A 24,297-nucleotide genomic window follows, 5' to 3' on the forward strand; every position below is an offset into this window, starting at 1 on the left:
AAGAAACCTGGGGAATATGAGGCTCTGGAGGAGTGTGTGCATGTGTGGAAGGAGGGTGGGGGGGGGTGACTTGAATTGCCCGTGAGCCTCGCCCAGAATTGCCTGATGCCTTCCTGGTAGATAACCCTGGGCTGGTGCTGGTGAGCGATCTCCCAGCCGCTCCTCCAGGTGTAACATCCCTGCACACAGCTGCCTGGGCTGGCCACGGGGCTGCACACGAGGCAATTTTGGAGATTCCCTTTGCCACGCTTCCAGCTTCCCCACTCCTAGCAATGAATGAGCACTGAGGGAGGCAAGTGCGAAGGACCAGGGCCCGGAGAGCTGTAACGCTGAGGAATGCAGCGGTGGAACAAAAGGCAGCAAACCGCAAGCTGTCCAGGACAGAGGATGAGCATTGCAAAGCCTTTTTTTTTTTTTTAATTTTATTTTTAAACTTCTCCCCCCCCCCCGCACACACACACATTTGTGCAGGGCAAGAGGCAGCAGAAGAATGAGCTAAAACGTGCAAATTGGACTTCGCATGGCAAAATTCCCCTTGTTTTCTGGCATGCCCTGAGCAACAGCGAACTTTTCCAAAGAGGAATCTAACACAGTTCTTACAAGCAGCCCAGCCCTCCCTCCTGCTCCCTGTCCGGCCGCCTTAACCCTTGCTGTTTGAGGGTGTCAGGGGCACAGCCTGGCATTGGGGAAAGCCCCCCCCCTTGCCTTTTCACCCCTTGCCCAGGCTGGGGTGGGTGGGAGAGGAGAGCTGGGCACACCGCACGCACAAAGGCACCTCCTGGGATTAGGGTGGGCGAGAGCAGCTCCCTGGCACCCACCCAGCCATCTCCCTGCCAATCTCACCTTTGGAGCTGATGGTGGGGTGCACGCACCCACTCCCCCCTCGCCGAGGGTCCCCAGCCACCCGGGCAAGGGGCCGGGGGTCTCCACCCCAAGCGAGGCTGAGAGCAGCAGGATCAGGCCCTATTAATACACCTCCCCCTCTTCCCTCCCCAAACTCAGCACCCTGATCTCTCCCTCCCAGGCTCCCCGCAACCCCATTGCAACCACTTCTCTCCTTCTACCCTTTTTTTTTTTTTTTTTTTTTTTTTAAACCGTGAAGATCTCAACTTTTTTTTTCTTCTTCTTTTTTTTTTTTTTTTCATCTTTCTCTTCCCCTGCCTTTCCCCTCCCCATCCTCGCCTTCCCCTTCCCCCCTCCTCCTCCTCCTCCTCCCCTTGTCTCTCCTCATAATATTATCCTTGATCACTGCCCGGGGTTTGAAGCCCAGAAGTCAGAAGCTGCGCACCCCACCCCCACCGGCTCGAGTGTGCACTGATAGGGCCCTGGCTGCTGGCACCCAGTCAAGCTGAGGTGTCATTGGGATCTCAAATTGCAGCTAGGGGCTGGCAGGCAGCCAGGGGCAGTCTATTTAAAAGACAGCCTGTTCTGCAGTATTCAGTCTCTTTAGAAACTTCTCCAGGGGAAAAGTGTTGGGAGATCTACAAAGTGGATTTTTTTTTATTTTATTTTTTTTACCTCTTTTCTTATTTTTTTCCCCCCTTCCTTCCCCCCCGTTTTTACCGCTCCTCTGCAGACTTTGCAACCAACCACTCTTTAATTTTGCAGAAAACTTTTTTTTTTTCCCTTTTTTATTTTTTTTTTGCCTCTTTGGTGCGTGGGGGGGCTTTTTTCCCACTTTTTTATTATTTTTTGATTTTTTGATTTTTTTTTTTTTTTTGCCTTTGCAAATCTTGGAAGAGGAAAGCGGGAGGTTGAACAGAGCCGATCGAAACACAACTTTGCTTCATACCAAGCTTCCCAGCAGCTCGCTGCGTCGGGAGAGACTTTTTTCTCCTCCTGCAGAAGAAAAGGGGGGAGGGAAAGGGGAGCTTTGCATCCCCTCTTCCTTCTCCTGCGGGCTTTTTTTTTTTTTTCCTTTTTTTTTTTTTTTTATTACTATTCTTTTTCTCCTGACTGCTTTGATGCAGTAAGAGCAGGACACTGGTTTGCAAGGAACTTTGCTCCCTTCCCAACCTGCCTCCTCCCAGCCCTTTGGGGAGAGTGTGCGTGTGCGTGTGAGTGAGTGCGTGAAGTCTCCGGCCCCCCCCCACCCCCCTTTTTTTGCTCCCCCCGCAACCTGTGGGCTGCAGCCCCCCGTGCAGCCCCCGCACGCTTCTCTCCCTTTCCCCCCCTCCCCTCCCTTTCCCTCCCCCCTCTCTTTTTTGCGCTGAGAATCCCCCCTTTTTCGAGGCGAGAAAAAAAAAAAAGAAAGAAAGAAAGAAAAAAAAAAAAGCCGGCAGGAGGAGAAAAAAAAAAAAAAGCAAGAAAGACAAAAAGCCCCAAAGCAAACCTAGCCGCCCCCCCCCTCCCCGCAGCCAAAAAAAAAGCAAAGCGGGAGGCTCCCGCACCCCAATAACCCCCAGCCTGGGGCGCCGGCAAGCGGGGGCTGCGCTTTGCGCCCTTTTTCTTTTTTGAATCCGATTTTCTCCTTTCTCCCCGCACCCCCCCGAGCCCACAACACCCCCCTCCGAGCCCCCCGGAGGGGGCCAAGCGGGAAGCGAGCTCCGCCCGCCCCCCCCCACCCACCCCCCCGCCGCGCTCCCCATCCCGCAGCATCCTAACCCCGGCGCGATGCTGCTGCGGCTCCTGGTGCTGCTGGGCGCCTGCCCGGGGCTGTCGCGGTGCCTGGGCTCCTTCGTGCAGTGCGAGCCTTGCGACGGCAAAGCTCTGTCCCTCTGCCCTCCTCCTCCCTTGGGCTGTGAGCTGGTGAAGGAGCCGGGCTGCGGCTGCTGCCTCACCTGCGCCCTGCCCGCCGGGCAGCCCTGCGGCGTCTACACCGAGCGCTGCGCCCGGGGGCTCCGCTGCCTCCCCCGGCAGGGCGAGGAGAAGCCGCTGCACGCCCTGCTCCACGGCACCGCCGTCTGCCTGAGCGAGAAGAGCTACCGCGAGCAAGCCAAGGCCGGTGAGTGCCCCGCAGCCGGCTCCCTTTCCTCCTTTCCGTCTCTTTTTCCCTTTTTTTTTTTTTATCCCAATCCCGGAGTGCGTTTCCCTGCCTGTTTTTTTTTTTTTTTTCGGCTCTCCGCTTGCTTTGCAGCTCCCCCCCACCCCTCCCCCGGCTCTTTTTATTTTATTTTATTTTTTTAATTATTTTTCCCCTGCCCCCGCTCCCGCAGCTCGCCGCCTGCGTTTTGCAGCGGTCCAGGTGCCTCTTCCGCGCCCCCGCTTGCTTTTTTTCCGCCCCGCCGGCTGCTTTTCCATCCTTCGGCCCCGCTTTTCCGTCCCCGGCTGCTCTTCCGTTTCCCCTCCCCCTGTTGGCTTTTGCTGCCTTTCCGGCTGCTCTTCCATTCCCCTCCGCCACCGCCAGCTGCCCGTCCATCTCCCCAGCTGCTTTTTCCGTCTTTCCACCTGATTTCCACCCTCGCGCACACACCCACCCCGCCTGCCTTTCCGTCCCTTCCAGCTATTTCCCCCTTCCTTCCTCTCCCTGCCCCTCCACCCGCTGCTTTGCCAAGCCCCCATCTTTCCAGCTGCTTCTCCACCGCTTCCCCTGGCTGCTCTGCCATCCCCCTGTTGCTTTCCCACTTTTCCTGCTGCCCTTCCACCTGCCCGGCTGCTCTGCCATCCCCTCAGCTGCCCCCCACCGCTTCTCCACTCCTTCTTCCCATCCGTGCCCCGCTTGAACCTCCTGTTGCATCATCTCGCATCCCCCCCATCCACCCCCTCTGGGTCGTCCCATCCCCGATGGAGAGGTTTTCTTCCCCCAAACTCCCAGAAACTCGCTCTTAGTCCCAGCTGCATCCCCGTCCTTCTCCAGTTGCATCCTTTACATCCCTCCCGCATCCCCATCCTCACCCTCTCCAGGACCCCCCTTTCTCTCCACTTCGCTCTGGGGCTCTGCACTCGAGATAAAAGGCTCCTTCTGGGCAGGGCACCTTCCCCATCCCCAAAACCCTCAGGTTTATCCCCCCCGGGTTTATCGCTCAGCCTCCCGCCTTCTCGTGGCCGCGGCGACTCCTGGCTGCCTGCTGCTGGACCTCTTTGTTGGGCAACGGGTTTGAGCGCTGGGAGGTGAGGAGAGCAGGTGCACAAGGAGCAGGGAATCCGCGGGTGCAGAAGTGAGTGGCAGTGCCGCTAGCAGGCAGACAGAAGGCATAAAAACCAGCACGAGGGCTGGCGCGGCAGCAGCAGCGCAAAGCCAAGCTGCTGAACCGCTTGCACCTTGCACGTGACAAAAGCACGGCAGAAAGCGCTCCTTCGCTTGGGCGCCCGGTTAAACTCCTGGGTCCTGTGGCTGGGACAGGGACAGGGCCCCTCATGCTCCTCCAAAAGCTTCTGCCCTTCTGCCATGGCATGCAGGGGAGGAGGGAGGCGGGCGGGGGTCTGCGAGTCCAGGGGACCTAGGAAAGCACTTTGCAAAAAAGAAAAAAAAAAAAACAGAATCAAGTCGTCCCCCCCCTTTTTTGTTTATTTTTTTTTTGTTGTTCAGGAAAATGTCATTTTAGCTTGTTAGCAAGCTCCTGCTTATACCGGCGCAATGGGAATCCGTTTCTCCTTTCCAGCACCTAATAAATCCTGGTGCTTTTATTATTTTTCCCCTTTGCTGCTTGCAGGCAGCGGTCGTGCTGTTGCGCTCCATCCTGCAGGGCAAAACCGATTTCTGTGGGCACGTATATACATTGACGTGTAACTTTCCCCCCTCCAAAGGACCAAAACTCTCCGGCCTCTGCAAAAAGTGGCCAAAACTGGCAAAACAGAGCTGGGCCTTCTGCAAGGGAGCTTGCAGAGGGGGTGAGGGCCGGGTGGAGAGGTGCGTGGAGGGCAGAGGGGGGAGCCGGGAGCTGCTGCTCTGTGTGAGAGCCCAGGAAGCCGTGCACGAAGCTGCTGACGGCCGAGCTATGCGAAATATCCCCGAGCGCGTCATCCGCTGTGTTTATTTACTCTGCGCGTGTGCGTGTGTGTTCAGGAGGCAGGCGGTGCAGCCAGGAGGGGAAACCATGCAGGCAAAAGGCGGTGGCATCCGTGAGAGTGGGGCTGAGCCTTGCACCCCTAGGCAGGGTGCCTGGTGTGAACCGAGGGCACCCCAAAAAGCTTTGTGTCTTGGCTGACGGTTGAGTCTTCTTTCCTTCTGCCTGCCTGGCTCTGCCCAAGGAGTCTGGTCCTTTAGCAGGTGCTCTGCGTGCAAACTCTCGCTGGTCCCCTCATAACGTCGCTGCTTCGGGTGAGCTTGGGATGGGGAGCACCCTTTGAGCGAACAAGGAGAGGAATAGGGAAGAGGCTGCAGGTTTGTTGCAAAAGCGACCCCCGGCACCACCTGCAGCTGCCAGTTGGACTCCCTGAGCGCCGCAGGGGGCTCCTTTCGGTGGGTTTGGTTTGCAGGTGGGAGATGAGCCCCGCTGGGGAAGGCTTCTGCAGGAAGCCGCAGCAGACCAGCAGGCTTCTCCCGAGCTTTGCACGACTGAAAAAAAAAAAAAAAAAAGAGAGAGAGAGAAAGAAAAAGAAATAAAAAATAAATCAGGAATTCCTGAGGATGGGAGAGGGAAAAAACGCTCTTGGCATTCAACTGGTAGTGTGTGAGAACAAAGTATATTTTCATAGGCGTGTTACTAAGCAACAGGGCAAGGAAAGAAATGAAGTTTGACTTGAACTTTCTGGCCTCTGCCAGTTTGGCCAGCAGCGCAGGGACTGTGTGCTGGGGAAGCTGGCCTGGCCCTCCGATCTATCAATGACCAAAATTGGCCCTGAGCTGCAAACCGCTGAGAAAGAATCAGCGAAATAAACTCCGGGACAGTGGCGAGGACTAGATCAAACTGCATTTCTATCTATTTCTGCACTTGCGCTGGCTGAGCTGAAAATCACAGATGCTTTCCTCCTTATAGCCGAGGTGGAAAGGCAGCAAGAATACTGCAGGAGCCCGGCGCTAGGAGGCCGGGCTTGGCTGTGCTGCAGACCAGATGTTTCGCGTGGGGACAGGATGCTCCTGGGCACCGTGCCTCAGTTTCCTCTTCTGTAAGCTGGGCACGGCAGCGCTGAGAAACGCTAGGGCTCCTGTGCAGGATGTGCTCCTGGCTGGCAAAGAGGTCGGAAATGAAAGCAAATATAGGATTAAAGGGCTTTGGTAAGGCTCGTTTTAAGTAGGCTGATGGGTAGGTAGTGACAGGATGGTCCCTGTAGTCCTTGCTGGCACAGCAGTCAGACACCGTCCTTTGCCGAAAGCCAAACACCGCTGCTGTAATTGACATTCCTGGTTAAAAAAAAAAAAAAAAAAATACATGAATGAGCTTCATTTATGGCACAAGCTTCAGGATTCTGGGTTTTCTCTGTTTTGTTTAAGTTTTGTTTGAAACACACCGCGTCTTTCCATTTTCGCTGCCCCGTGCTCCCGCCAGACTTCCTCCTGCTGACACAGCAAGGTCAGGCCGAGCGCCGGGGAGCGCGGGGCACAGATCGCAGCCCGCCGCCCTGAAACAGCTCGTGGAAAAACAAAGGTTGTCAAATATTTCCTTCTCCTCTCTCGTTCCTTCTCTCTTTCTAGAAAGCAAGCGAGACTTGGCAAGTTTCCCCACGAAACCGTGCGCCAACGATAACCAGGAGGGGAAGGGAGGGGGGGGGGGGGGGTTGCGCAGAATTAGCGCTAAGAAAATCGTCTTTGCTGCGTCAGCTGGAAGCAGGCGGCGGAGGAGAGCTGTGGAGCCCAGGTTTCCTGCGGCTCCTGTTGGGTGCAGTCCTTCATCCCGCCCCAACACGTTCCCCCCACCCTGCTTCTCCTTCCAGTGCACTTCCCCTCCCCGCCCAGCGATGCAGGATGCGGGCACGGGGTTTTTGGGACACGCAGCAGCAGCTGTGGGCCTGGGGAAGGAGCCGTGCGGTGCTGAGCACCGGGTCCTTTGTGCAGAGCAGCAACGGAGCTGTCAAGGCAAAAGCTAGTATCAACAGGCCTGCAAAGCCTCCTATCCGAAACAGGAAAAACCCCATTTTTCTTTTGATCTGAAGTTTCAGCAACAATAACAATATATTAAAAAAAAAAAAAAAAAAAAAAAGAGAGAGAAGGTGAAATCCATCAGGTGCCAGCAAGAAAGCTGGGTTTCTGCGGTGTGCGTGTACGGGGGAGGGAGGGATGGGGTGGTTCAAACAGGAAAGGAGGGGCCTTGGCTGGAAAGACTTTTCAGCAGCCTGGTTTCTAAGGAAGGAGCAAGAATATTAAGTAGTTGATCCAAATGAAATTCCTGCCTGGTGCCAGCAGAGTTCACCGGAGCAAAGACGTGGCTTTGTGCGTGCATGCGTGCGTGCGTGCGTGCGCGAGTGATGGAGCGGCTCCAAGCTCCCGCGCACGTCTGTCAGCCTGGACCCGCTCCCAGCGAGCCCGCCTGGAGCTGTACCACCGCCTGCAGCACTGGGGCTGGCCTTACATGGCAGCCTCCGCAGATACGAGGGATGCTGGAGGGAGGCCGCGTGCCTCCTCCCATCAGTGCTCCAGCACCAGCATCCTGTGCCCGGCACACGTTTGGCACACGCGTGTTGGTAGGGCAGGGAGGAGGAGGAGAGGCAGCGAGCGGCTGTGCCTGCGAGCACAGCACGGTGCTCTGCTTCCTCCTAACGTCGGCTGCGAGCTTTGCTCGCTGCACTCTGCAGCTTCGCCTGCTCCTCGGTTTGTGAGCGCCCATCCACGAGGCAAGGAGCAGCAGCAGGAGCGGATTTAGCAGTGGTGGCTCCCAGTGCTCCTCACCCAAACTGGGAAGCCTGAGAGCACTGGGAAGGGGCAGGACAAGCTGCTGAGAACTGCCGTAGCTCATTTCACCCATGCTAACTCGTAGGGCAGATAAAATGATCCACAGCATGGCAGATCCTGCCTGTGTTTTTTTTTTTTCCCAGCAAAGTAGTGCAAATTCAGGGGCGGACATAAATGAAAGTGGGATTTGGCTGGAGCACACCTGCCCCTCTACGTGGGCTGCTGAGCAGCAGAGTTGGTATGTGCCGGGAAGATATCCCTGTGAGCATACACACACATGTGCCCGTGTTCACACACCCACACATGCCTGCACAAACATTTAATGTGTGGAAACACACTTACAAAGCATTTTTGTCTCTGGGGGCAGAATGGTTTCCAGGCAGCACGCATAAATCGCTCTGGTTCTGCTTACGACTGGCACATGGGGTATTTGGCCATAAAGATCAGATATTGGTGTACAGAGAGCAGCCTACCCGTTCCTCCCACCGAGGGCTGAGAGATGAGATGCAGCAGGTGAGCATATCAAACAACGGGAGGTAAGGGAGGAGATAGAGGCCAGATAGTCCCCCCAGCCAGCTGCGTGGATATGAGCTCACACACCGTGTTTGTTCTGCAAGCTTCCCTTTGCCAAGGCAGCAGCACGTGGCCTTTGGGGAAGTGGGAAACAGGACCTGAGCTGAGAAAAGGTGGCATTTTGGTGATGTGGCGAGCTGAAGACAGCAGAAATAACCTGAGAAGGAGGAAGCAGCAGGCCCTGAAGACATGGTGCGTGGAGAGGTCAGAGATGATCCAGAGGGTTTGGCCTGGGTGAACTCCTTGGCAGCCTTCATAATAACCACCTAGTCATTTGTAAGGAGTTTTGTTTTTTTGTTTTTTGTTTTTTGTTTTTTTTTTTTTTTAACAGGTAGAAAAGATTGGTATTGTGCATTTATCCTCAGGATAAGTGTAGCAAAAAGCATGAGGATGCTCTGCTGCAAGGAGGGGAGGGCAGGTAACCTGGCAGGCTGGAGAAAGCCTCCCAGCTGGGTGTCCCCAGGGCTGCTGCAGGTTGCAGAGCAGGTTGGCAGCTGTGCCATGCTCCCAGGCCCTAGGATGCCACTGGAGAAGGCCAGGCATGGGTTGTGCTCCGTGTCAGCCCGTCTGGGAAGGGTCGTGTCGCATCTGGTGATGAAGGAGTGAAATCCCCTGTCCTCTCCCCTCCACTCTCCCACCAGACGCTCTCTTTCTATTCCTTCAGCTGTGTAGCCAAGGCAACTCTCAGCAAGATGTTGTTTTTGAAGTGGCTCTTTGATGCTAGTGATCTAAGGGGACCCCTTAGTGTTTATGTCAATCCACCGGTTCGCAGTTAATCCCAGCAGGAGCCAGCGTAATGTGTTTGCAGAAATTTGGGACTCTCCGTGGTTTGATGTGGGCAAATTTGCTCTCAAGGAAGCCATTTCTCAGCATGTTCTGGTGGATCTGTTGTCTGCCTATGATGTTTCCAGGATAAGTGTGTGAACTGCCCATCAGTCCATGTCACAGAGCAGCCAGCTTCTGGCTGGGACACCAGGACACCACACCTGCCTCATGCTACGGCCTGAAGGAAGGTCCAAGCCTCCCTCGGCTGCACATCATTCCCTATTAACCAGGCAGGGCCTGATCCTGAAAGGTGCCGAGTGCCTTTTCTCCAGGGATTGAGACCCAGAGCACCATAGGCCTTCAGGCACCTAATCCCTTCCTTGGGGGCCAGCTAATTCAGTCCTCGAAGGACTGTGAGGCGGAAAGCCCAGAGATGCTGTTGGCTTCAGTAGGGTTGGAAAGCACTTAGCAGCTGCCTGCCTTGAGGGCTGTTATTGCAGAGTTTGGTTTGTTTGCTTGTTGGATGGACACAGCTGGTTCACTGATGGAGATAATTGTTATGTTGATGGAGATTGCTGGTCTGGTTGCTATTTAAGGGCAAGAAGGTAATCCTGTCAGATACTTAAGGAAATGATCCCCCAGCTAAACAAGAGAGGGAATGTATCTTAAAGGTAACTTTAGGGGCAAAGTTGACTAATAGTCATATTTCTGTTTTGCAGAAAACCAATAGAAATATTTTCTTGTTCCAAATTCAGATGGGATTTGTCCTCTGAAAACAATTAAATCAACAGACCCTTTCATTATTCATGCTTAAGAAATCAGATGTTATGCATTGGACTAATGATGAAAATCTAGTAATTAAGACAGTGAACAACCATGGGACCTGGCTTTCACTTTTTAATTTAAAAGTGATGCAGGAAAAGAGGGAAGAAGTTTTACTAGAAAGTCTCATTACGGTGTACCAGTCATTAAAGACATATCTTTGGCTGTGTCAGTCACTTTCATTTGTGGCTCCTGCTTTCCTGAAGAAATGGCAGAAATGGGTGAAACTTTACTGCATCATTTCATAAGCATTTCAGTATTCAGTTATTTTGTTTTGTAGCAACAGGGACAGCTTGAGGTTGTGGAAAAAAACAGTGAAATGCAACAGGGAATTAATTCTGGAAAGGCTCGGGACCTGTTGCAAAGAGCAATCCATTGTTTTTCTTGGAGTTTCAGACCCCAAAATGGAGGTCTGTACATTTCGCTGCATAAAGGGACTGTTGATACTTTTTACCATTTAAAAGCATCTTTACATCCTGCCTGGACCAAAGGGAATCAGGCGGTGTATGCCCCAGTGCAGTGTAGGGGGGGGGAAATGGCTAGGAGAGACTAGAGCCAGTGTTTCAGATCAGGCTTGGGCAAGTTTCTGCTTAGCAATATTGTCAGAGTGTGAACATCAAACTTCTGGTACTTTTAAGTGGTACTGCTTAAGTGGACTGAGGGATTAAGGAATGGCCAGGCCTACTCAGGCCTACTCTACTTTCTGACAGAAGGAGCCACTGAGAAAGCAGAAGGGAGGCCTGAGGGCAGAGGTGGAAATCTCATCACTTCGAGCTTGTAAAAGTTAGGCTGGACAGTGCATGTGACGATGTGTCATCTGGTGCTGACACAGAGATGAGCAATGGATGATCTCACAGATCTTTTCCATCTGGTTTAAGGCAGAGCTGTGAAAGTCAGGCCGAAGGCCTAGAAATTAATCCAGGCTAGGCTGGAGGTTTTCAGTCACAGCTGTACGTGTGAAATATTTGTGGTGTTTGGACAGTTCTCGTTCAGCACCTGACACAGGTGCATCTCCAGACTCTACCTGATGTGCTTTCATCTCTTTCTAGAGAGAAGCAGGTTTGGCTTTCTTGGATCTTTCAGATATTGGTTGCTGTTGGGTCTGACAGAGCCCATCATTACCATAAGCGGGGATGGATCTTGTGATGGAGACCTCTGTTCTCCAGTGCAACCAGCCTCTCCCAGGCTCAGTTCCCAGTTGTTAAGAGCTCTGCTCAGTATGAAACAATCAAATTCAAAACCCTGAGAAGAGGTGACCTGAAAAAAAGGCTCACTGTGTCCTTAGGAAGTAAGGAGGTGTGATGGGTTGGAAGAAAACCCTAATAGCAGATGCTTTTTCAGGTCATCTCTTCTCAGCTGGTAGCCAGATGAGCAGTTCAGACCCTTTTGTTTTCATTCAGAAGACGTGAAAGCATGTTTGTTTTCCATGAGGGGCTTCCTTTCTTTTTGCCACAGCTAAATCTCACAGAGAAACTGTCAGTAAATGATTCAATAATGTTTGTCAGGAGCTACTCCAGATTTTCCTCACTTGTACCATCAGTTAGACAGAGACAGGCAATCTTCTTCCCTGGGTTTCCTTCTTTGTTCTTTTCTGCTCTTAGTTGGCGGCATGGTAGCTTTTTTGATGCCTTTATTAGAACCAATGGAATCTGCCACTAGGGTGGATTTGTTGGAAAACACGCAAGACTAAGAAAGACTGAATGACTTCATCCTTTCCAGGAAGGAAAAATATGTCTTGGTCACTATGATATTGAAAGTTGATTTATTTACATTTCTCTGAGTTGTTCTTCAGTTCAGCTCTCAGCTTCTTCTGCAGCTTCAGCATATGGAATGGGGAACATCTGTAGTCTCCAGATGATGTGAAGGAAATATGTTTTATCTTCCTATCATCAGTGCATCAGCTACAGAAGCTTCTTGATGTAAATCTAATCCTGAAATACTTCCTTCCTCTCCACTTGCCAGTTCAGTTCCCTGGAAAATAACTTTGTTCAGGAAATGTCAGGGTGATCCAAGCAGCTATCTAGAAGCAGAGTGCCTGCAATTTTGCAAGATGGGGCACATCATCATCATTTCATTGAGACGGATGGATATTTGTTCATTTTTAATACAAGGGAGAGACTCAAAAGTTTCCTAACCCTTTTACTGGTTAGGTATCTTGGGTTCCACCTCACCAGAAATGGTTGTTGCTGGGAACCCCAAGCCTCTGGTCACACTGCCTGGATTCTCACCCTGGCTTTGTGTGCCCTGTATACACATTGCAAACTCTCAAGCCTGTGTTGAGAACTAACCTCGTACAGATTTGGGAGCTATCTGGAGAGAAACAACCAAGTGAAAGACACCACCTCTTTATCAGCCCCAGTCCTTGCTTGTACATCCCAAGTCACAAACAGCCGAACTCACCAGTAGATGCCAAAGCCTGGCTCCTCCAGCACAGCATGGACGCTTGGAGCCTGATGAACTAACAGCTGGCAGCAATTAGGGAAGGAGATTTTGTCGTGGTGCTACCCATATCTAAACCTGATTTTCTCTTTGTTCTGGAGAGTTGCTCCGAGGTAGTTTTATTTTGCGGCTGCAGTAAGGAACGCCAGCTTAGGAAAGTATCATTTGGCACACAGCTATGCTTCCAGCTCCCATAACTTTACCTCTCCCACCTCCACAGCATTTGCTGGCAGCGCGGAGAAGTGGTGCTGACCCAGAGATTCATTCCTACAGATAGGCCATGTGCTTCCGCAGCAGACCTAAACATGAGTTGGTTCCCTTGAGAGCTCCTTCCCACATGCTGAGCTGCATTTCTCCCCCATCCAGCTTTGTGTGAAGACGCAAGGTCATCAGGACAATGATCTCCCTTTCTTATGCATCGTATGTGAACCTGGGGGCAGCCCAAGCACCTGATATTCACGCTCTGCAGGTGAGCCCTGGCTGATGCAGCAGAATCTGCATCCACAGGTTTCTGCTGAGGAGACATTAATCTCCTGAGAAAGAGCTGGTCTTCCAGACTACTTCAGCAAAGTCCAAGCTCTAACTTAAGAGACGAAGGCCTCAGCACAGAACATCCTTTTGCCATCTGTCTTCACTCTCCATGGCTCTTCAGGTGTTCCTGAGCAGCTCCTAAGCACCCTGCTAGGTTTCAGCTTGATAAAATGGAGATAAGTCTTAGCCTAGGGTTGAGCACTTCTAGCTCTTTGGCTGCTTTTCCATCTCTTCCCTGAGCTTGGTCCCATCAATCCATGGCCTTCTCTTCAAAATTGTCTCTGTGGGACAAGAGAGTGAGGTTGCAGAAACATTCACCATGCTGTCATAGGGATTTAAGGTACTGGGGTATCCCAGAAGTCTTTTTCCAAAAGCTCCTGTGGCTTTTGGGCTGCGGTCTGTGGATTGTTTGGACTCTTTTCTTTATCCTGAGTAGGGGACTGGGCATGGTGGGGCAGAATGAATTTTTTTGTGGGCACTTCACAGTGCTTTAGCTCTTAAAGACTTCTTGCAGCAGCGTGCAAATCGCAAAGGTAATTTGCTTATTGTGACAACTGTTGGGCAAATTCCCAGTGAAGGAAACAGGGTCTGGGTTTTCTTACCAGTGCACCTGTGTATGTAGGACAGTTTGGCACAGCTTCCCATGAGAGCTACCCCACAGGCTGCAGGGAGACCAGTCCAGAAGAGGTGGTGGGATTTACCTTTCTTAGCTTCAGCCTATGTGAAACCATAGGAGTCACAAGAAAAGAGACTGGGGTCTCCAGAGATAAGTCCTTCCACCCTGAAATCAGTATCTAAGCCAAATGACAGGGCTGGCTGCTGTTTGGAGGGTGCAGCATCTCCACAATGACCTAGACATGGAGTTTAGCCACCCCAAATCCTCCGCGTTCGGTCCATCGTCAATGCCTGTTGCGCATGTTGGGGATTTGGGGGAGGCGAGGTGGCCATCAGCAGAGGTTGTCCCTTCCAAGCAGGGCTGCTGCTTTCCAGCCCATCTCAGTGTGTGGTGCCTCCTCCCAGTCTCTCATCGCCTGCGAGCATCACCAGCGCACGCGCTGCCGCGCCGGCCCACCGCTGAATCCCCACCAAAGCACAAAAGTTCGTCAAAAGTCCAAGGCGCCTTGCAGCTGGCTCTCCCTTAGCCAACGCCCCGGGGCTAGCAGAGGGACCGGCTGCAGCCTGAGTCCCTGGCCCTGGCTGCTGCTCCTCCTGAGGCTGGCCGGCCGCCGCGGATGCCTGACATCAGCGCCTGACTTCACCGGGGCGGTGGTCCGCGGCACTGACCCCAGTCCCGGGCATCACGCCGCAGCCGGCTCTGTGCCCACTCTAGGAGGGCTGGGGGGGGTCATTTGCTGTCACGCTGGGGGTTTGTGCCTGCCCTGGGAATGGAAGCGAGCTTTTCTTTGTTAGGGCAGTGAACGGGCTGATCCCCGCAGCCCCTGGGGAGCTCAGGAATGCTTTTGCTCAGTCGTGCTCTCCAGCTGCCAAAGGGCGCGAGCTGAGCTGACCCTCCCGGTCCCTGCCTGCCTGGCGGGAGTGCAAACACTCTCCCCGTGTGCTGACCAGCAGGGAGGGAGTTTTACTTTCCTGATATGGTCACAGGTGCAAGTGCAGGCTGGGGAGGAACTTGCCTGCCTGTTCCAGGAGGTTTTGGTGCAGGTCAGGCATGTTCCGTCCTCTGGAGTAGGAACAAGAGGGGGAAATGCACCAAGATTTTTTTTTTTTTTTTTTCCTAGGCAGAGACCTAAGCCCAGACTTGCTGTGTAAGACCCAATCTGAAGAAAAATAGGTACATCCCTAACATGACCTGCAAGTGCTAAAGCTATTTTCAGGGGCAGCACTGATGTTCCTCCTCTCCCAGCCACAGGCAGCTGCTTCATGCTGCCCAGCAAGAACCAGTAGCAAAAAAGGATGGGGAGGGAAAAGAAAGGCGCTCTGGCAGGTGCAGGGCAGGAGAAGGCAGACACTGACTTCAGCAATCATTGCCTTTGCCTGCGTGTGCGTGCAAAGTCCAGCAGGAAGATGTAAGGCACCAACGTGGGGCTTCATCAGGTTGTGGAGGTGCAATAGGGAGGAGGCTGCAGCTGTCTGTGCCAGGGAGATGTTATGGGTGAAGCCAGGAGGGAGTGTCTGGATCTGGTCCTGATTAGTGCTTTGTGGTTCCTATCAATGGGAACTGCAGAAAAAGCCCTCCCTCTGTCCCCCAGCCTTTCCCCATGCATTTTCCCTTTTCTAGCTCCAGCATTGCCTGTGTAGATGCCCGATCCCAGAACACTGTCCAGAAAGAAAGGCCAGGGTATCGAAGATCACCCAGCCAAATTCAGAAAACGCTACGTTGTTGTATGCAGTGATGGGACAGAAACCAGGATGCTCAAAAGACAGCTGCCACTAGGGACCAAAATCCCAGGAGGAAAGCAGGGTGTGGGGCCATGCATGATGAAGTCCTCCCCTTCGTGGCAACACTGGGTGGTGGCACTCCATCCTGAGGGTAAATCCTCTGTGGTGTAAGAAGCCCTGGGTAATGCAAGCCTTAATTATTCCCATCTCACAATGAGCCCCTCAGAGGGCCCGGTCTGGAGGCAGAAGGACCGAGCGACTTCCCAAGTGACATTTGCTGTCATTCCCTTGCTAGAGGTTTAACTCAGGTCCCCGTTATGTCTTTCTCTAACACCTTCCTGCTCAAGCGGTGTATTATGTTGGCGCTCGTGCTGTAAATAATAATAATCGTGATAATCATCAAGCAGGCTGTTGAGCAAGATCAGAGGCAGTGGTTGTGCTTGTTCTCCTGAGGTGCACATGGCTTTTTTTTTCTTTTTTTTTTTTTTTTTTTCCCCGGTTTTTGAACAGGACGGCAAGTCCTGCAGCAGCGGGCTGTGGATGTAACAAGCACGGATCATTAGCAGCAGCAAATAGGTACTTTCCCTCCCTTCCTGCCAGAAAGCGATGGAAACTTGTTGCGAAAATTCGAGCCTCCCAGTCATTTTGGAAAACGCTTCCTGCAACGCGAGCGAGCGGGGAGGAGGTGGCGTTCCCACACACCCACGTGCACACGCGATCGCCCTGTGCGGTGCCCAAAAGCCTCCGGAGGACGAAAGCACGTGGGCTGGCTTTGGGGCCAGGTGCAGGGAGGTGCACAGGCTGTTCTGCACCGTGCCTGTCGAGGACAGCGGGCGAGCTTTGTGGTTTCCCTGTCACGGGTGTTTTGCTTTCTACTGGCAGGTTGGAAATGGCTCCTGGAGGGAAGGAGCTGCTCAGGAGCTCATCCCAGCCAGCTCCAGCATTAAGCCCTAATCCACTGGGGCAGGGGACAGCCCGCACCCAGCTCAGGGTATTTTCTGCCTCCCAGGGTTGATGGGAGCCTGCAGAAATTAGGACAGCAGCTGGTGTTGGGGACCTGCAAGCTGGTCTCCAGGAGCTCTCCAGTCTTTCCCTGGGTCCCCCACGGACACCACAGTGCCAGGACCAGCAACAAAGTCATGGGGTGGCTCTGAGTTGAATTCAATCTCCTGCCTTGGCCATAGGGTCTCCAGCCCCTTGAGATTCCTACAACCCGACTGCCACCTCCCGGCTAGCCAGCGTCCTCAGCGTGGCCACCAATGTCACTCTTCGATGTGGCCATGGGGTCTGGGACATCTGCGGAGAAGCTGACATCTCCCCAGTGGTGGGGAGAAGGGATGGCGACGTGGGGCTCACCCACCTCCTGCTGCCCTGTGCCCGGGACTGGGATTGGGAGATTTCGGCTGCTCTGCCTCCGCAAACGGCCGCCTGCCTGAAACCCAAGCACCAGGTTGGCGAGGCGGATGGGAGTTGGCTCCGGCTGTAGGCGGGAATGGGCTGTGCATCGGGCCAGATCCTGACAGCGAGGGAGGAGATACTCCAGCCTCCTTCCTGAGTCTCAGACAGGCACAATTAGGGCTCATTCGGGGAAATTGGGCGTTCCTCCCGCCAGCGTCTCCTTGGGAGCAGACACGCAGCGGTGCCAGTGCTGCCTGCCACAAGCCAGCCGGGGGTGGCAGATGGAGGCTGAGGGATGGGCGTGGGGGCTTTGGAGATGCTGACACGGTCCCGGTTGCACGGGGTGGCTGCCAGTTGGTGTGGGTGAGATGGCTGGGGGAGAAGGTGAGGATTTGGGGCAGCTGGTGCTGCTGCTGTGGCTCTGCCTGGCCCCTCACCTTGGTACCACGATGGTCTCTCACCACCTGCCCAGAGCTCGTCAGTCATTTGTATGTCGGAGCCCTCTGCCCTTCCCTTTGTCTAAATTAGCTCGTTAGAGTCAAATTGGGGAACAGGTGCATGAGCTTTGGCCTCCTTGCTGTAGGAAATCAGGCTAAAAATCACCAGAGGGTGGAGGAAAGGGATCCACGGAGTTCTCACCAGAAGATAAAGACCTAAACCAGAGCCTGTGGCTGTCTGGGCATCGCAATACAACAGCTAGGACAAGGTTGTGTAGCCCCAACCCTTCCTCCTCCTGCACCAGCCAGCCCCTTGGCTCACCCCGAGGTGTCCCACCGCAGCCAGCCCTCCGTGCATCGCTGCTGAGCATGCCAGGGAGGGCGAAAGCAGCTCCTCCAAGCGCTCCTTCAGCTCTGCAGGAAGAGCTGGACCCGGGCAGGAGCTGGGCAGCTTTCAGCACACACCATTCCCCGGCTCCCTCGTGCTCCTGTGCTTCCCACCTGCCCTTGCCGAAAGGGCTCCACGTTAGTCCCTGGCTCGCAGCCCGCCCCGGCTTGCTGGCAGGAAGCAGAGGAACAAGGTGTTTGCACAGGCTCGAGTTGCTGCCCATATGAGCGGACGGAGCCTGCTGCAAACACCCCCTGCACCACGAGCCCAGGGGACTGGACGCGCTGTGCTGTTTTTCTGAATCCTCGCTGCCGTGGCCCGTTGGTTTGTTGATTTTTGTTTTTTTAGGGCTGCCCAGGGAGCTGCGCCCCTCTCAGGTGGTATTTCATAGGTGATGAGCTGCATGATGTTGTATAAGGGCAGGCTGTGAATCCTCCCCTCCCATAGCTACTTGGGGGCAGCCCAGGGAGATGCCCCAGCACTCAGTGCCAGAGGGGAATCAAAGGACAGAGGTGGCAGCAGTGTCGGGGCTGTGGATGGTCTCGTTCACTGCAGTTGTCCCTGGTCTGCTTTCAGACCTTGGAGTGCAGCAGCATCTTGTGGCAAAGCAGGAACTTCTGCTGCACCCCGTACGTTCCCGATGTAATCAATCTCTTCCCTATCCCGTGTCCATCGTCGTCTTATAATAGAGGAGTGACTGTGAATCCAGCAGCAAGGCGAAAATACAGGCACATGAGTGTCACAGGGCAAAATGGCAAGAGGATCCCGTCCTGGAGAGACGTGCAAATCCCAGGGAGGATGGATGGAGCCATTTAGGTGGCTTCTGGGTGCAGAGTCTGGGATGTTGATCCAGCTCTGCTCTCATGGAAAAAGAAAAAAAAAAAAAAAAAAAAAGGGGGTCAGGGGTGTGGAGAGAGGAACGTTTAAATCAATAAGTGTCCACAGAAAACTTAGCAGCTTTTGAAAGTGGGGACCTAGTGACCAGCCTGTCCCCTGTGCTACTTCTAGGGCCACCCACTGCGTGTGCCAGGCTGGTGCTGCCATCAACCCCAAGCGGGTGTCCCCTGCTGGGTGTCCCCTTGTGCACCACTCTGTAACCTGGTGGGGCAAAGCCGTCTGCAGGGACGCTCCTGTCTGCCTTTTTTCAGCCCCCTGGTATTTGTCCTGCTGCTCTGGTGGCTTCTCCCATGCCTGCCCTGGCAGCATCAGCACCGGTCCCCTGGGAAGCAGGGGCTGGGAGACCAGCAACCTCAGGAGCTAAACCGTATTCAAATTTAGTCCAGAAATAGCCCTTTTTCACTCTGGTGGCTGCACTAAAAGGTCACAAGTCAGCTAAGTTTAGCCTGTCACCAGCTCTCCTATATATAACCGTGCAGGGCTCCTGACTGCATCCTGCCTGGGCAGGTCACGCTGGGGCGATGCGAGGCGGTGCACGGGGCCACGGGCAGAGCCTAAATGTGCTCCTCGGTGCCACTGGTGGCAGCTATGGCCGGGCAGCACTGCTGTGAGGCGTTGCCACAGGCTTTGCCAGGGGATCAGGGCATGCGGTGGCTTTGCTGTGTGACAGTCCCAGGCCTTGGCGTCGTCTCGTCTTTGAGCGTACCTGGCTTGTGCTCTTGCATCTTCAAGGTGGGGTGGGATGGGAGTTGGTGGCTGTGTGAGGGTTGGTTTGTAGCTCTGCTAAAGCTTCTTCTTCCTGCTGGCCCCTTGAGGGTTACACCAGGAGCGAGACCTGGGGCTTTCCCAGAAGGGACCCGGAGGACAGATGCGTTTCCATGGGCCTTCTTCGGTCCTGGTGCAAAGATGTCCTCTGCGATCAAACCAGCAATCCCCAGTCAGCTGCTGGAGATCTGATGGTCTGCTGTCCTTTCCCCTCCAGAACGGGAGTCCCGTGAACACGAGGAGCCGACCACGTCGGAGATGACAGAGGAGACCTACCCGCCCAAGGCCTACCGGCCCAAGCACGGCCGCCTCTCCGAGCTCAAAGCCGAGGCCCTGAAGAAGGACCGCAGGAAGAAGCTGACCCTGGCCAAATTTGTGGGCATGGCGGAGAACACGGCACATCCCCGCGTCGTCATCCCCGAGCTCCGGCAAGAGTTTGAGCTGGTGGGTGCCGTCCCTTTTTCCGCGGGAGGGCTTGGTGGCCGTGAGAATAGGGACCTGGGGACATTCACTGCAAGGTGCTCCCCACCTCACAAACCCCATTTTCCCCTCGCAGGGCCCTTGCCGCAGGCACATGGAGGCCTCCCTGCAGGAGCTGAAGAGCAGCCAGCGGATGGTGCCCCGCGCCGTCCACCTCCCCAACTGCGACCGAAAGGGCTTCTACAAGAGGAAGCAGGTGAGAGCCCTGTGAAGGCAGGGATGCCTCTCACCCTGGAGGCTTTTCTCAGCTGCCATCCCAGCTGGAACAGATGGAGGATTTTCCTCCATCAGGATGGTGGGGAAGTTGCTGGGAGCCTCTCCAGGCACGGTTGGTGCTCAGTGGTCTTGCTGGAGGCTCTGAGCGTGGTCCAGCCTGAGATGAGCATCCTGAAGCAGCTGGGAGGGGAGAAGGAAAAGGAGAGCTCGGGGCTGGGGATGGAGGTGCTGGGGTAAAAGTGGCCAAGCTCAGGGCTGAGCCAGCACGAGGGAGGCAGCGGGGGCTGGTGACAAGCTCCTGATCTTTGCCCTTCGGTGTCTTCCCCAGTGCAAGCCCTCCCGAGGCCGAAAGCGTGGGCTGTGTTGGTGCGTGGACAAATACGGCATGAAGCTGCCGGGGACTGACTACCTGAGCGGAGACCTGCAGTGTCACGCGTTTGACAGCAGCAACGTGGAGTGAAGTCGCATCCCCTCCCTCCGCCCCATCACCACCCACCCAGGCTCCCTCCCACCCTCCCCTCCACACCTCCCCGCACCCCGGGACTCCGATTCCTTTCATCTCATGTAAGAAGAAAAAAAAAAAGAGAGGAAAAGAAAAAAGAAGAAAGAAAGGCACCGAAAACAAAAAAAATATATAAATAAGGGATAAGGAAAAGGAGAGTGAAAAGAAAAAAGAGAAGTTAAGAAAGGACAAGGAAAAAGAAAAGCAGAAAAAAAAAAAAGAAGAAAAAGAGGAAAAGAAAAGAAAAGAAAAGGAAAAGAAAAGAAAAGAAAAGAAAAGAAAAGAAAAGAAAAGAAAAGAAAAGAAAAGAAAAGAAAAGAAAAGAAAAGAAAAGAAAAGAAAAGAGAGAAAAATGGAAAAGAAAGAAAAGGAAAAGAAAATGAAAATGGAAAAGAAAGAAAAGGAATACGAAAATGGAAAAGAAAAGAAAGAAGACAAGAAAGAAGGAAAGAGAAAACCAAACCCTGAAGAAACTGAGGACTCGGAATCTACAGCAGCGTTTTGACAGCAAGGACTCAGCAAGGAAAGGACAGAGCCAGAGACAAGCCAGCTTCGGCCGCTCCGCCATCCCGCACCTCTCCCTGCACCACCCGCGCCCCCCTGCTGCCGAGCAGAGCCCACGCCAATGTAGGAAGCTCTCCGAGTTGGTGATTTTCTAATTGGGGTTGTGGGCGGGGTGAATTTTTCTGTTTTTTTTTTTTTCTTTTTTTTCTTTTTTTTTTTAAATTCTTTCTGGATTAGCTAGTCATTTTCTAAAGGGTCTGGAGAGAAAAACCTTGCGGCCACCAGCGTCTCCACTCCTTGCTCCGTTCTTCTGGAGTTTCCTCCCTGCATCACCGGGATGCACTCGAGTCAATCTGATCTCCGTCCCAAACGACCGCCCCGATCCAGGCAGATCTGAACCATGCTGGGAGGAAGAGGAGGAGGAGGAGGAAGAAGAGGAGGAACGGGACTGCTGCGCACCTGGAGATGTACCGGGGAGGGACACACAAGCTCCTGCAACGGCACGAATATCCCCCGCAATATTCGTGGACTTCAAAAAGAAACACTCCAGAAGGGAGACGTCCCCTTCTCAGTGCAGTTCCTTTTGACCGGGAGGTCAGAAATCCGAGTTTTGGACGAGTGAGACTCCAAACGTCACCCAGCCGTGTGTGTGGAAGCATTTGTCGTGTGCGTGCACACAGACGTGACTTCTCCTTGCAAAAAAAAACGTGCCTGGAAACCTGCAATTTGAAGGCTTCACTGTAAGCAAGGGGAGAGCTGCTGGACCGAACAGGGAGCAGAGCTACGGAGGTGCCCCGAGGCCCCACCAACACCGAGGGCTGCGTCCAAGCCGGCTCTGCAGATGCTCCACCGCTCCCCAGCGTGAAGCAGGCATACGTGGGGACGGGGGACCGGGGACAAAACCCTTCACCACCCTTTGCTGCCACAGCGAAGACCAACTATGGAGATTTTTTTTTTATTTTTTTTTTATTATTATTATTTTCGTTTTCACAGCCAAAAAAAAAAAAAAATAGTTTGCTCCAGGGGGGAAAAAAAAAAGACTTTTATTTCGTCTTGGGTTTTTGTTAAGGCTGGTTTGTAGCCTTTCCCAGGGTTAGGAAAACACCAGTCTCCATCCTTTCACACTGAGGACACTGCTCATGTCTGCCCTGGCTGACTCCCTCCGCCACCTCCCCATCCTGCCGTGAGATCCTGCAACAGGTCCTCACGCTTCACCCAGGAACCACGTCCTCGCTCAGTGACAGAGGCCACCACGAAACGGAGACCCACTGCCTCAGGCACGCTTGGACAGCTGTCAGCTGCCTTCCTGACCTTTGTTGTGTTATTTTTGTTGGTTTTTTTTGTTTTGTTTTGTTTTGTTTTAATTTTCCACATTGGATTTTGGGACTCATTTCCCCACGACAAGGGTCTCCGCGACTGCTGCGCTGGGAAATCCTGCAGCAAAGGGAAGGAGGAGAAGGAGCTGTCGGGGGCTGGGCGTTGCAGCCCCGGCACTCAAAACACGCACCTGGAGCCATCCGAAGGATGCGGCCGGTCTTTGGGGGAGGATGCAGCCAATGCATCCCCCAAAGAGGGTCTGAGACTCTTGGGGCTGGAAAGGGAGGAAGAAGGGGGCCCAAGCACCGGTGGGGCCAGGATGGGAGGGACTCAGCACCAGCTCTGGTGAAGGCTCCTCTCCATCACTGGTTGGGTGCCTTCGTAGCGTCCCAGGGGACGGCATCCCCCCCACCACCGCAACCAGGCATCCTGCAAGGATGCTTTGCCCTCGTGGGGGCAGGACTGGATGGCCCCCAAGGGTTTTTTTTTTGCCAATAGACTTCCACGGAGACCCAACGGGGCACGTTTGGAGCTGGGGGTGGAGTGCCTTCCTTTGCTGAAAGGAAGCGAGGAATGAGGGGGGGTGAGGAGGGGCACCAAATGCAGATCTCTTTCCCTCCGTGAAAGAAAAAAAAAAAACAAAAGCAGGAGTTGAGGCAACCCCCGTGGGGCTGGGGGGGAGCTGGGGCTGGGGAGGGAACCCCTTGGCTCTGTGGGGCTGATGGAGCAGGGTTGGATTGAGCAGGATGGGGGGTGAACAGGATGGTGAAGGGGGGGTGGAGGGACAGCAGGATGGAGAGGGAGCCCGAGCCAACCCCCAGGGCCACAGGCACCGTCACCGCTGTCTCCCATCTCCTCCACTTGCCTGTCCCCGTGCAAAACCTCCCGACTGTTATAGGCCAGTACCACCTTCCCCAGCGCCCCTCTCCCTCCTTTCCTCCTCCCTCTCTTTCTTGCTTTTTTTTTTTGTTGTTTTTTTTTTTTGTTCATTTTGTTTGTTTTGTTGTTTGATTTCCCAAAACTTGAAAGCCTTTGGCTGCAGAGAAAGGAGCCGTGCTGCCCGGGGACAGGCGGGATGCGAGCGGGCAGAGGGATGGCAGCTCCCCATGGGACATTTATTTCGGATAACTCAGCTCCCAGGGGACACAGACCAGCCTGGTGGTGGCCTTAACGATGCAGCCACCACCTTGACACTGGGAGGGGGACAGAGGAGGACTCCCTGTCCTCCCCATACAAAGTGGGTCCCAGCTGTGGCCCCACGAGCTCCAAAACCCATCGGGCGGTGACCAAGCGCTGCCGTTCCCAGCGGGCAGGTGGAGGGACCCGCTTTGCCTTTGGGGTGGGAAAACCAGAAGGGGTGGACGCGGCACGGGGACCGAGGCGCACGGGGAGGTTGCCGGCCATTTCACGCACCAGCGGCCGCCGGGTGAGAGGAAAAGGCTGGAGCAGGGGTGAGGACAGCCCTTGGACCACATCTCCCAGGGGAGATGTTCAGCAGCTGGGTTACCCCTTGTCTGTACTGCAGTGGCCTTCGAAAACCACTAGTACAAGAGCATTTTGCACTATTTCTCTGCTCCCTCTCTCTCTTCCTCCTTCTCTTTTTCTCCCCTTTCCACGTGAAAACTTCTTTTTGTTGGTGTTGTTTTTTATTTTTTTTTTCTTTTTTTGTGTTGTTGTTACTGATTTTTTTTTTTCCCAAACGGAGCATTGTATATTTAACAACCGACAGCTCACCTCGCTTCCAGACCGCTGTCCTGGCCCTGGCGAGGAGCCCTGCGCACCGTGCCCTGTCCCCAGCCCCGCCAGCCGCCCGCCACTGCCACTGGGACAGACGTCACCGCGCACGTCGCCCACCGTCACCCACACTAGTTCACACACACCAGATTCCGAGTTTCCTGCCTGGTCTTTTTTTTTTTTTTTTTTTTTTTTTTTTTTTAAATCTTTAAGCAATACTCACTACACATTTTACGGTAGCTTTTTATAGCTTTACATACATACGGTAGCTCTGTTGTTTCGTTTCGTTTTGTTTTCGTTGATTTTTTTTTTTTTCCAGTAAACAAGAAATACTCATAATCTTACTGGTGGGAAAAAAAAAAAAAAAAAAAGCAGTTTGTGAAAAACTGACAATGGAAGAAGAGCTTAATGCTCTGTTTAGCATTTTGTACTTAAAAAAAAAAAAAAAAATCTCACATTTTATTAAAAAGTGAAGATTGCTGTA

At 53.6% G+C, this 24,297-nt stretch overlaps 1 protein-coding gene across 1 annotated transcript; it reads left to right on the plus strand.

Annotated features, from left to right (window-relative positions):
• The first annotated feature begins 2,050 nt into the window (after positions 1 to 2,050).
• On the plus strand, positions 2,051 to 24,297 carry IGFBP5 (insulin like growth factor binding protein 5). The gene is made up of 4 exons (XM_084288628.1): positions 2,051 to 2,944; positions 19,278 to 19,504; positions 19,617 to 19,736; positions 20,085 to 24,297. Exons 1-4 carry the CDS (start codon positions 2,614 to 2,616, stop codon positions 20,214 to 20,216), a joined length of 810 nt encoding a protein of 269 aa, XP_084144754.1. The 5' UTR covers positions 2,051 to 2,613; the 3' UTR covers positions 20,217 to 24,297.

This window comes from Netta rufina, assembly GCF_964035555.1.
Source record: "Netta rufina genome assembly, chromosome: 6".
Taxonomy (NCBI): domain Eukaryota; kingdom Metazoa; phylum Chordata; class Aves; order Anseriformes; family Anatidae; genus Netta; species Netta rufina.